At 35.7% G+C, this 13305-nt stretch overlaps 1 protein-coding gene across 3 annotated transcripts in view; it reads left to right on the top strand.

Moving 5' to 3' along the window:
• The window catches only part of LOC306872378 (FERM, ARHGEF and pleckstrin domain-containing protein 1-like), a 72231-nt gene continuing 58926 nt past the window's right edge, over window positions 1-13305 (top strand). For 2 of the 3 annotated variants that reach the window (XM_079420897.1, XM_079420895.1), the window contains exons 1-2: window positions 12-188; window positions 9311-9500. In XM_079420897.1, the coding sequence (XP_079277023.1) occupies window positions 9327-9500 (174 nt within the window). In that variant the 5' untranslated portion in view covers window positions 12-188; window positions 9311-9326. Of the gene's footprint in view, window positions 189-9310; window positions 9501-13305 lie in introns of all 3 variants that reach the window. The other variant, XM_079420896.1, reaches the window with a different exon arrangement.

The following is a 13305-nucleotide window of genomic DNA, read 5'->3' as shown; positions in this document are numbered from 1 at the left end:
AGTTTGGGATCAGTTCAGTCATGGCGTCTGGGAAGACGGTGGACTGCTGCGGTTCCCGCGAATAACCACCGAGAAACCGACTTAACGCGACTTCTGCCGCTGCTCTGCGCGTTACTTCCGCGGGATATCATTTGACAACATAGTCCCGGAGCTATCCAGACACAAGCAGTATTTATTCAGCAGTAAAGGTAAGATTCTGGGTTATTTTATTGGCTCGGCGGCAGCGAAGAAGAATAACGATTAATCGAACGATCGCTAGATACATTGTAGCGGTTTCCATGGCTACACGATTAAATCTGCCACGCGTCATATCGTCTGTTTCCACTCCTCTCCTCTGAAGATTTACTCTAGTGCTTCTCCGCAGAACTCTACTGTACTTTTACGTTTAGCAGAAATACTATGGTAATACCATGTTTTGTTTGATCCTGCAAAAGTACCTTGGGAGTATATGGGATGCTAGTTTATTTAAATGGCACTCCCAGGTACTTCCAAGAATGCATTGGCCCTTGTCCAAAAACATAGTATTACCTTGTTGCAATTTTGGTACTATAGTAATACATTGGTTTACAAATGGTTTTCTTTAAAATATCTTAGGCTACCATGGTATTATTTGAAAACACCAACCATACTATGGGATTACCACAGTATTGCTTTTCCCTCAGCCTGCTTTTTAACTAAAGCAGCGCAGGATATTGATGTATGGACTTAAACCAGAAGTAGAAGAAGCACCAATATTGGCATTTTTCTTAATTGCATTATTAATTTTTCACATGATGTGGTATTTTATGTGGGTGTGCAGGACATTATGGAATTTCCCTGTCACATGAATTCTTGATTCAGCTAAGACACACACACACACACACACACACACACACACGCAGTCAATGTAGCTTAACCTACTAACATCTGAACCTCAGGGATTACTCGACTAACCTAATCTGCTGGCCCACTGTAAGCACACACATTGCCATGGATTTTCCAAAGTCTTTTAGCAAAGTGACCACGGTAATCATCATTTCTACAGTTTTAGCGTCATATTTTCCATCTTTAAAATTCAAAACAACATTTAATGCCATAAATATAGCCATTTATTTACTACATTTATTTATCTTATTATACATACATTTACTATGGTGATCACTATTGTAAAACGGATAACTTTTTATGCATTTTAGCTGTTCATTTACAAGACAACGTTTTGGGTGCCTGAAAACAAACTTTGGAAATGGGTCTCAAAAGTGCATTTTTTTCGGAAACAATATTGTTATCGTCTCCGTGAAAACTACGAAAAAGCAAATTTGTGAAAATGGTGACATTTTGCGCTAGCGTGTTACGTGTTCAGTCTGTAGGAATGCATATGTGTGCATGCAAAGTGTCATCATAGCCAACTACTGGCCTGGCATGATAATACTATGGTGGCCCAGTAGTGCACAACACAACGAAATCTCCACAACACAACAAAACACCAACTAATTTCGTTGTTTTGTGCTAATTTCGCTGTGTTGCAGCTTGTTTCCATTGTGTTGAGGCTTGTTTCTGTTGTGTTGTGCTAATTTCGTTGTTTTTCCATTGTGATTTCATTGTGTTGTGCTCTACTGGGCCACCGTTTAATACAGCGCTTTTAGTCATTTATGTGAATCCGTGTGAATGCAAAGAAAAACTTGTCTGTTTTTAGTACAGTCATTGTCGTGTATGTTAATCACAATACGAATTTTCAGTATTGTTTTGGTGTTTAGACAATATGATAAGTATCGTACACGTTTAGTATGTTTACAAGCGGTATAGAACGAGTCATCCTCAAAGTCTGCTTTACAGAGTTTCCCTTCCCATCAGTCCCTGCGCCAGCGGTGTTGATCCATGTGTTCAGATGTGTATGTTGAGTCTGTCTCACACTGAAGCCTCTGTTTCACTCCGTGCGCCTCAATGAACACTGGGAACCTTCAGGCAAACAAGTTTAAAGGCAGGTTAACTAACCGTGCGAGAGTCTGGGAACGAACCCACGCTGCTCGTATTATGTTCCTCGTTTGCTGTTTTCTGTGATGGGTGTGTGTGTGTTTGTATAGGATGGAAAAAGAAAGATGTTTGCGTGAGAGTGTTTAAATAAAGTAACAGTTTGGGAAGGCACCATATACCCTGTTTTACCCTGCATGAGATCTTGCGTCTTGCTACTGAAATAGGTTTGCACTTTGGTTTTAATGAGACATAATAGCTTTTGCTGAAGAAGTACTTCCTGTTTCTTCTCTCAGACGAGTTGTTTATCTGTGTGCGACCTTCCTTCTGTGTTCACATGCTTCCTACTTTGTGTAAAACTTTCCCATTTGTGGCCTGCTTGCACAGGTTTCCCTTTCGCTCGTTTTTCAGCATTCACTGTGACGGGTTAGCATGAGACGCTTCCTGCTAATGGCCAAGTATAGAAAGATGAGGTACACTGCATCAGGGCGCTCTTATATAATGACGCTGTGGTAGCTGCATAGCAACAGGCAGATATCAGTGCATAGCAATGCCCTAGCAACCAGCTAACAATGCTATAGCATTCATCCAGAACGGGAAGTCGAGATCAAATGACTATTAGAAAACAAAAATATTTGTCGTCAATTTTTTATTGTTAATAATGTCGGCTAATCGTTTCAGCCCCAGTTGTCTGTACGCAAATCTTTTCACAAACGTGAAGGATAAAACTTTTTTGGCACGTTGTTGTGTAAGCGTATATTCACTTGCAACCTCTGAACAACTTATTAAAAATATAAAAAGATAAAATCTCATATTGTGAATTGTAGTATTGTTTCTTTATATGCTATGTTGTGTTTCACTGATTGTACAGCTCTCAGGGCGGCTGAAATGAGATTAGAAGCTGATCTGATCTATACGCGGTTATGGGAACGTGATCCCTCTTCTTTATGTTTGTCCAATCTCCTTTGGGAAAGATTATGAGCTCCGAGGAAACATAAATGAAGCTCCTCTGAGATGATATTAGCAGAAGCTTGTTGAATCTCGGTCAACCTGTCGAACCAGTAACCGATACACTTCTCTTCATGTGTGTTTCAAACCAGCACATGGTTAAAACGCAAGCTTTACCTAACAACAGAGTTTCTTTGCTTTTTCCTTTGTAATTTCTGCAAAAGGCCTGTTAAAAATGGGTGAGCTAAAGATAGAGTGAGGAATATTAAAGATAATGAAGGTGCATTTGTCATCATCAAATGCTGTTTCTGTAAGTGGGTTTTAATGGCCTTTGTACCCTGCCGTTTGTGCTTGCATTGTTCTCATGATCGGTCTCTCTGTAATTAACGGGCCGCTCCGGTACAGTGAGGCTTTGCTAATAGAGCGGCAGACGTTCATTGGATAACGTATAAATTAGACTCTCAAGACTCTGTCCTGAACGAGTGGGTTTTGGGTGGGTAATGAAACTGCCAGCCGAGGGGGTTTAAATGTCCCAGAGGAGCCGCTTCTCAATTACTCATTCAGTTTAAATGTGTGTAACCAGTAACTTCGGCCGGGACAGGAAAGAATGGGCCCCTTTATTGCGGTGTTTGTGCTTGTGGACCGGCCCCTGAAGGCTTCATGGGAGCCTGTTGTTCTTTCTCTGTCCCGTTCACGGTCTTCTCCTGTTTTTCGTGTCTATTGTTCTTGCTCTGTTTTTTTCTTTTAATCTCTTTTGCTTTTGTTAGTCATTATTAACCAGTAACTGACAGTAATGTTGGTTGATAACTGTGCCCAGATGGTCCGTTAACAAAAGAGATAAACCGATAAACAAGGCAATACCGCTAAAACTGATATTTATTTGAGATTATCAACTGCTAACTATCTCCGTTTGGTTGGTTAAGTAATGATGATTTACCAATATGTCATTTAGCCAGATTAATATGCCAATATTTGGTCTTTTTAAGATTATCGGTTGGTAACTCTACCTAAGTGTTAGTGAAGGACCGATAATATTGGGCAGACCATTAAATCGTCTTAAATCTGGCTGTTTTAAGATTATCAGTGTTGACCAATAAAATTACCATTTGGTGATTTGCAGAATTGGTATAACCCTTTTTTTAGTTCAATAATATACCAACAAATTTGTCAATGGATAATACATCTTATAAAAACTAAACAAAAAATAAAAATAAGAAATTTGTGAAAGTAAATTGTGTAAAATAATTTGTATCATTATTATTTTATGTATTTGTTTAGATTAAAAATAGATTTTTGCTTGTTTATTCATTTTTTAATTAAGTAAATTGCATAAAACAGGTTTATTATCATATTTTATTTATTTAGATTAATAAATATATTTTATTTCTTAATTTTTATTAAGTAAATTGTGTATTATTAATTGTTATAATATTTTATTTATTTAGATTAATAAATAAATATTTGCTTATGTGTTCAATATTTATTAAGAAGATTGTGTATTGTCTTTTCAATAATTTTGTAATTTATTATAATTTATTTAGATCTAATAATATTTAATCATTTAAAAATGTCAAATAAATTATTATTATTATTATTTTTTTTTTATTTTTTTACAGTGGCCCTTGAAAAACAACGTTTTTGGCTTCTCTTTTCATCATATAACGTATAACGTATAAACATATAACGTAGTCCTCTTTGTCACACAAAATGTCAAACAGCAGAAAGTCAATCTTACAGCCAGCTTCTTCCATTGCAGAAAAGCTCTCCCTCACTCCCTTGTTCCCTTGATGAACAAAGCTTTGTAAACTTCTGCTAAGCTCTATTGATCTGCTCTAACCTCATTAACATCACATCCTCTAGATCTACTGTTATCATAATGCCACAGATATATCAGTGGGTCTTCGGGATGGTGGTTAATGTAGGTCGAGTCAGAGGGGTTTTCTGACGGTGTAGATGCAGAAACCCCCTCATGCCTGTTAACCTGTCCAGACTCGTCTCTCTCTATCACACATCTGAGTGCTGGTGAGAAATGTGATTCTTTGGGAATCAGATGAGAGTTCAGCGTCTGCATCTGAGATTCAATCAGTGCTGGAATGTGTTTGTTTATTACTGCTCCTGTTTAGTGTTAGAGAAGTGATCAAGCCTCTGAGTATTAGTTAGTTCAGTCTGTACAGTCTGTCGCCCTGCAGTCTTTGCCCATTTTTTTTATTTTTTATTGTGGCTTAGTTACACTGCAGTTTTTTTAGGTTAAAGAAAAAGAAATCTATGATTAATGGAGCATGTTTTACAAGAAAATACTATTTTATTTTATTTTTTTATTTTTATTTTCTAATTTGTAATTTTGAGAAATGTACTTTTTCGGAGTGAATTTGATTAAATTCTACATCAATAGTTTTTCAGTGTGTCTGGTATTTTGTGTCTGGCAAGGTTTTTTTCAGCTTTTCATTTTTATTTTATAGTATTGCATTCCTTTGCATTGCATTGATTGCATTGCATCAAATAGCTTTTTATTGTATTGCATTTTTGTGCATTGCATTTTGCTATATTGCATTGCATTTAGTGGCATTTCATTACATTGCATTTTATTTTGCTTTATTGTATGTAGTTGTTTTTTTGTAGCCTGTGCATTTTGTTTTATTTTTCTTTATTGGATTTTATTGCATTGCACTTGATTTTGCTTTTTTGCATTTTGCTTTTTTCTTTTACATTTTTTTACTTTTTTTTTTTTTTACTTTTTTTTAAAGATTATTGGAATATGCTTTGCAAGAAAATACGTTCATTCTACTTCGAATTTCGTGTACAGTTCAATGTTACTTGGTGTTATTTGTAATTATTTGTGAAATTTACTTGCAGTTTCTGAGTAAATCTACATAATTGTTTTTTTCCAGTTTTTCAGCTGAACTAATGTTCATGTCATTTGCATGTTTTGTATTTAGAATTGAATCCTGATTCTTTGCTTTGTCATGCATCGGTGTGGTTTTTGTTTGTTTCAGTATGTAAATCCTCGTGGCAGTGTTTGTGTTGTGTAAACACCAGGAAGCACTACTGTACATGTTCCTGTTATGTTATGTCTGTACTGTACTTCTGAGGTTCCTGTTGAAGAATTGAAAGTGTCGTCTCCATGGAAACCACCTCAGCTTGTCAAAGGAGAAGCTTTCAGTGCTATGAGCGGATAATTGGTCTCTCATCTCTCTTTGATACAAACGCACCGTTTGATTATCCGTTGAGGTGTGTGTTTCCTCACATATCATCAGCTTCAATAGCGTGGTTTGGCTCGTTCTCCATCTGTGATTCCTGTAGTAACTCATTCCATGCAGCTACATGTGTTTTTATCTTGTGTTGAGCGATACAGGTTTTTCATTGGCTGATATCTGGAGAACAGGCTGGCAGATGAATATTTATATCCCAAGCACAAGGGTTGCTGCACTGAATACACACTGATATTGTTTTTATTCAGTAGTTCAATAAACAAGATGGCTATATATTAAGTAACTGACATTTTAGAAACAATATGACCAGCTGTTTGCTTCTATTGTGCTTTGCCAAAGAAAATAGATGACAAAAGGAGTGAAAATGGACTGAGTGATTATAGACTCTATATATATATATAGACAACTATTTTAATGACTACTTAATTCTATTCAATGACTAATAAATTCATACTTTTAAAAAACAAAATGTGTGTGTATATATATATATATATTAGGGGTGTGCTCAAAATATCGATTCTTAGATACATACCGATATAATAAAAAAAGATACAGTATCGATATTCTAGCCCTTAGTATCGATACTCCGCCCAGCCATTAGGGGGCGCAGCGGCACCCGCGAGTTTCAAAAAACTCATGGAAAATGTTAAAGCAAGATGTAGCATTTAAGCGATTTCATAGTGAAATATGTTATGGCAGTACATGGTGTCACAAAAAAGAATTATAAGAAGATTTAATAAGAAGTTAAGAATAATAAGAAGAAGATTTTGTGCTTGTGTGAGCTCAGACTGTACCCTTGGAAAGTTAAATGTTGACTTGTGGTAATTTCCAGATTAATACAATTTGTGTACAATTAATCAGAGCACTTAAAGTTGCAAATATTTAAGCAAAATGCACTTTGTTATAATGCACTTTTGTCTTCATTAAATTGAAGAAAAATGCAGAGTTCTGTTTGTTGAGTAAATGTGTTCAGCATTAACTAATTGGCTCTGGCCCATGTATTTTTATTGAATCGTATTGAATCGTGTCACATTGTATCAAATCGTATCGAGACAGCTCTGTATCGAGGTACGTATCGAATCGTGACCTGTGTATCGAGGTATGTATCGTATCGCCAGGTTCTCCAAGGTATACAGCCCTAATATATATATATATATATATATATATATATATAAACTTTATAGCCTATTACATTAAATTTTATATTTAAAAATATTTAAAAATGTACATATATTTTATATATTTAATTTTAACCAGGATTTATATTCAAAATATTAGATGTTATTAGATGTAAATTATGTAAATCACGACAGTTTTCATTTTTGGATGAACTATCCATTTAATTAGTCGTGCAGACATGGCCATTATCTCATAACAGGTCAATTCCGGCCAATTAATCCGTCATATTATATATTGGTCCATCACTGTTTTATGCTCTTATTTAGGATCGTCGTTTATAGTCACTTTTGTATGCAGAAAACAACTCCAGATCAGTGTCTGACCATTTGCCAAATTGCTAACAAGCAAAGACTGTAAATCTGCGGTTTATTGTTGCTGTTAATAGATTGTTCACTGAAATTCTCTATTAAAATTTGATTGTATAACTCTTTATGTGAGGGTAAATGGCGCTCCGGGCTGGTTCCTAACGGAGGAAGCAGTGCTCCAGCTACTTCAAATAGAAATCAGACTTATTTTGTGCTGTTTACTTTACAGTTAAATATAATTCTGTATAATTTAGACCCTTCAAACATAGTCATTCAAAACATTATGCATTTCTCCTTCTCTGACTTCAACTTAAAATGAATGTTTTGGAGGACATCTGTTAGAGGGTTTAGATGTACAGTAAGTGGCCAAATGTCTCAGTTCCTTAGAAAGACAGATTAGCATGAGGACAGTTTCAGTAGAACTAGTAAAAGCTGTTTTTAGTGTCTTAGTTGAAGGAATTTCCCATCCTTAATATTTCTGCTTATTAATGTGTTCAAAACAAGTTGAAGCTTAAAATGATTGTCCATTCAACCACGCAAGCTTATAACCCAGTCATTATCTAGGTACAGTGTGCAATCTGGTTCGTTAGGGTTAGAAATCCCTGTATTTAATGCCTTTAAACCCTTTCTAATGATTTCCTAAACCCATAAACTCTGGGTTTTTCAGCTGTGAGAGATGATGGGCCTATTGTTTAACTTTAAACCATCACTACAGTATTAAAGACCTTGATTTCAGGAAGGCTTTTGTGAAAGTATAATAGTTCAGTCAAAAACATGTATACAACATACAATTGGATTGTATTTAATTTTATTGCAGTTTTGTATTGCAGTGCATTCTGCTACAATGAATTGCATTGCATTTGAATGCAATGAATTGTATTACTTTGCATTTTATCACTTTGAAATGCATTGCATTTTGTTGTATTGCATTATATTACATAACACTGTATGGCATTGAATTGTATTGCAGTGCATTTTACTGCAGTGGATTTTATTTCAAAGAATTTCATTGTACTTTATCACATTGAAAAGAATCACATTTTATTGCATAGAATTGCATTTTTTGTTGCATTGCAGCATTAAATTGCATCTCATATTATTGCATGGAATTGCATTAAATTACATTGCATTGAAATGCATTGCATATTGTTGCATTTTATTGCTTTTTTTATTACATTGCATCTGGTCTGGACAGGATTTGATTTCTCAGAGTCCTTTTCCGCCATTGTTTTCCTTTTTAGCAAGGATGAACAAAGGAAAAATAGATTAAGATGGGATTGAAATCACAAATGTCTACGAAACACAGATTTACCTGACCTGTTGCTGCCAGGTTGATTTGCATGGTTCACTTCTTTACCAATGGTCGTCATTTTTTATTTATTTATTTATTTATTTTGAGCTGGTCATAACTAACAGCTGTGTTTATTTGGATAACTAGCAGTCGAGGGTAAAAATCAAGACGTGTGTGAGAAATTGCTATAGCAGCACAAGTTGTTTACTGCAGAAATACACATTTCAGGAATTATAAATCATTCCATGCTCCTTGGCATTTTCCAGGGCAGCGGAAGGTTGAAATTCCAGCTGCAAAAAAGGAAAACTATGTAAACGTCCATTGCGATCACTAGACCAGCTTTAGAGAAGAGTACTGTGGTGATATCATGGTATAGAGTCTGTGTGTTTTGGCCCTCATATAAACGTTTAAATTATTTGTGTTGTCAGGTGGGTTTGCAGCAGTATGGTGGAGCCAGAGGAGCGGCCCTCAGTGGCGGGCCAGAGGCTTGGGGCCCCTGAGAGCATGGGCATCAGTACACTGGAGCCTGGTCAGCGGCCCCCCACCATGCCCCCCGGAAGACAGATCTCCATCCGGGTCCAGATGCTGGATGACACTCAGGAAGTCTTTGAGGTCTCGGTAAGGCATTATTTACTTTGTTTTTAATCTTTTTATTTTCTTGCATTGCATTTTATTGCATTGGACGACATATATTGCATTGCATTTTGTTTTAATTTATTTTAAATATTGCATTTTATTTTCACCTTACTGTATTTTATTGCATTTGATTTACATTTTATTTTTATTGCATTACCTTTTGTTTTATTGCTTTGCATTATATTTTATTTATTGCATTTTATTTGCATTTAATGCATATAATGCAACTGGACAGCAGTGGACAATAATAAGGAGGTCATGTGACAAAAGTGCTGCATACTACTATTTGAATAGCTTTTCATTGCATCATTTGTATTATATTTCTTCAAAATTGTAGGCAGGAAGTTAATTTTAAATTTTGAGCACAGCTCTGGTTTAATTGTGTGGAAAAACCCTGCATTTCAAAAGTGTTTAGATCTGGCTGTGTACCTCAGCAGGCCAGCAAGAACATACTAAAGCGTCTGCTGCTTTCCACCTCAAGTTTAGTCTCTTTTGTGTTCACTTGCCCTCCTGTTTCGTCACTTAAGCTCCCTGGGGAATGCTAATGATGTTGAAAAGCTCGGTCTTGTTCACTAATGCGAAAATGCCCTCATTGATCGCCACCAAGGGAGCCATAAGCTCCTCAGGCATGTTGGGTAAGTGAAGGAGGAGGAGAAATCCCTCAGAATTCCTGTTTTTTTTGTATCTTCCAGCCACTCAGCAGGCAAATACAACCTGAGCTGAAGAAAAAGCAGTGGACAAATGGGCGGCAGCTCATTCTGTTACCTGACTCTTTGTTTCTGGGGTTTGTGAAATGTATATGGGTGGTTGGAGGCACACCCAGCTCTCCGGTGATGCCCTGACAGTCAGGCTCCACCTGATGCTGTTTTAATATCGAGATAAGGCCTATAAAAGCACTGAGCTTCTGTTCTGTGGCTGTTCCTGTTTTGAAATGCCTCGAAGTGGGCCAGTAAACGCTGTCAGTCTCACTAAATTGATTTTTGGTTTCCTGAGGCGATCCACAATCAGTCTCCATCCAGACGTGACACCTGACTTGTGGAGAAACAGATCACCTGTGGTTTCGTTTCATTTGTTTTCAGTGAACAGTGCTTTTGACAGCTCTTTTGGTTTTGTTTGATTTAGGCCTACTTGGTTTTAGCTCGTTGTTGGAATCCGTCAGTGGATTAATTTGTTATTTAATGATTGCAGATTTTAGCCTCTGCTTCTTTCAGCATTCTATTCTATTCTATTCTATTCTATTCTATTCTATTCTATTCTATTCTATTCTATTCTATTCTAATATATCGGTAATTGTAAGATCAGCATCAGTCAATAACCCTCCCGATAACCTTGTCTGTTTAAGTGTTATAACTAACCTTTGTGTCAACAGCAAAACCTACTGTACCAACAGTCTTATAAATAATCACTAAATGTCTAGAGACTTTTTAGAAAATATTGTGCTTTTTTCATTTTATTTCACCGTTTGTTCATATTTAATTAAATTTTTTTCATATATTATTTTGAAAATGGGCATGAATTAAACTTAACTCATGTGCTAGTGATATTTTGTTTTTATTCAGTTTTATTAATCTTATATTATACTATTGTAGTTTTCACTAATATTTAGATTGTTTTGTCATTTATATATTCTATATTCATTTTAATTTTAGTTACAATTTTTGTACTTTTGTTGTTTTGTCATTATTATTTTTAAGCATGGTTGTAGTATTATTTTTTAAATATGTCTATAGAATTTGCATAATTATTTGTTGCAGTTTTTATAGCAGTGGCTAATACTTTGAGGCGACACATTTTTTTTTATAATTTTTTTTTGTGGTAGGTGATTTAAAAAATGTACAAAAAAATCCCATAGACATCTTTTATTCATAAAATGCTAATTTATAGTTCAATAAAATATGTTTACTACTATAATGTCAATCTTGCTTGTTAGGTCTATCCATATCTATACCATCAGCCGTTGAAAAACCCATTTGGGTGGTATGCATTCATAGCTGATCCGAGGGAAGAATGCTGCTCTTTTCTTCTTTTTCCCAGAAATCTCCTGGAAGAGCTGCTTTCCTACTGAGCCATTGAAAGCCACTGCATTCTCCTCCAGATCTCTAAAGTGAATCTGACACACCTGCCACAGCGCAGATCCTCTCTAGCAAGAATTCAGAATAAAATGGATAAAAAATGGATGAAAGACTTTATCTGTCCTCTAAAGGCCAGAGGTGTGAAATCATAAATATGTATCGTAAGCTTGTGGCTTTGTGGAATCAGTGATAGATGGTTTCGTATTTCTCACACATTGAGGTTGTTTTTTTTTTTTTATGGGGAATCAAATAAAATATTAAATCAACATAAAACGAGTGATCACAACTAATCTTTTCACCGATAACTGGGTTGGACCACACTGGCCGATAAACCGATTACGCAACCGATAATCTTTCAAATGGATACTGAATGAAAATAAACATAATACTCTAAATAAAATAGTGATGAACTTTTTTACAAAAATATATAAAAACAGTACTGACTGATCAGTACTAACTGATTGTTCCAGCATTATCGGTGCCGATTAATCTGCAAAACGATCAATCAGTCGACCACTAATTATTTATTATAAGTTCAGCATATGCTGACTGTTTATTTCTGTTGTTGTATTTCTATGAAAGCGCAGTGTATATTTGACGTCTTTGGGGAAAATGCAGGTTTTGTTATTGAATGAGACGGCAGAGGCGAAGCACGTCTCTTATCTGCTCATGTCAGTCTAATGACATACAACATGCGATAGAAGCTCCCGCGGTCATGTAGATAAGACAGCCTGATGCTTGAGATGTTTGATCTGTGCTGTGAGGATGCTTTTGGCTGAACTTCATTAGTCTCAATGACAGAAACATGCTGGGATTGGAAAGGCTGATTTCCTGTGGGAACCCACTGAGGGTCTGAACTCACAATATCTGATTTCATACTTATCTTTCATACTTATCTTGACTAGATTTGACAGTGCTAACTGCTTTAGATCTGGGCCAGTAAGGTTTAGTAATGTTTCTGATTAAAAATACAGTGTAAAATACAGTAAAAATATATATAAAGCCACACATGTCAGTAAAAGTGAATGAAGTTAGAGTGATCAGAGCATGAAATTCTCACATCTGTACTGACGACACAACTGTGAGGTTATTCTTTGAATAAAAAAAATGAATTCTTTGAATAAGAAATAAACCTTGACAAAAGAGGCAAGCCGAAGTGAAGCTTCAGTGCTTCTGAAAGAACATTCGCTCCAGAAATTCAAATTGAAAGGCAGTGAAGTGAAACATCAGCTATACGCTCGCTGGAGGTAAATAATGCAGGTTCAGATAGCTCGACAATCTCTATATGCAAATGGCCAAGAACTAATTTGGGACACAATATGAGCCGAGGCCGTGTCCGTGTCGTGCAGTGGCTGCGTTTCCTCTAAGGGCCGCGGCTCTTCCTGTTGGAGCGTCTCAATCTATGAGAACAGAGAGTCAGTCTGCACTGGGAATCTTCATGGAAAACTCCACACAGAAATCCCCCAGCACTTCGTTGGATTTAGAAGCAAATTATATCAGAAATATAATTAGAATATATTTTTATATTTATCATTTATATTAGATTTCTAATTATTATATTAGAATTGGTTAAATTAAAATAAAATACATTTACTTACATGCATACATACATATTGTATATATACACATTCATTCATTAATTTTTAAATGTCATACATCAATAAGATGTTAATTTAATTTATTTATTTTCATGATAATTATGCACGTTAAATTAA

Source organism: Barbus barbus (genome assembly GCF_936440315.1).
Source record: "Barbus barbus genome assembly, chromosome: 7".
NCBI lineage: Eukaryota > Metazoa > Chordata > Actinopteri > Cypriniformes > Cyprinidae > Barbus > Barbus barbus.
Note: the sequence above shows the minus strand (reverse complement) of the source record. Positions and strands in the feature narration are given on the sequence as shown.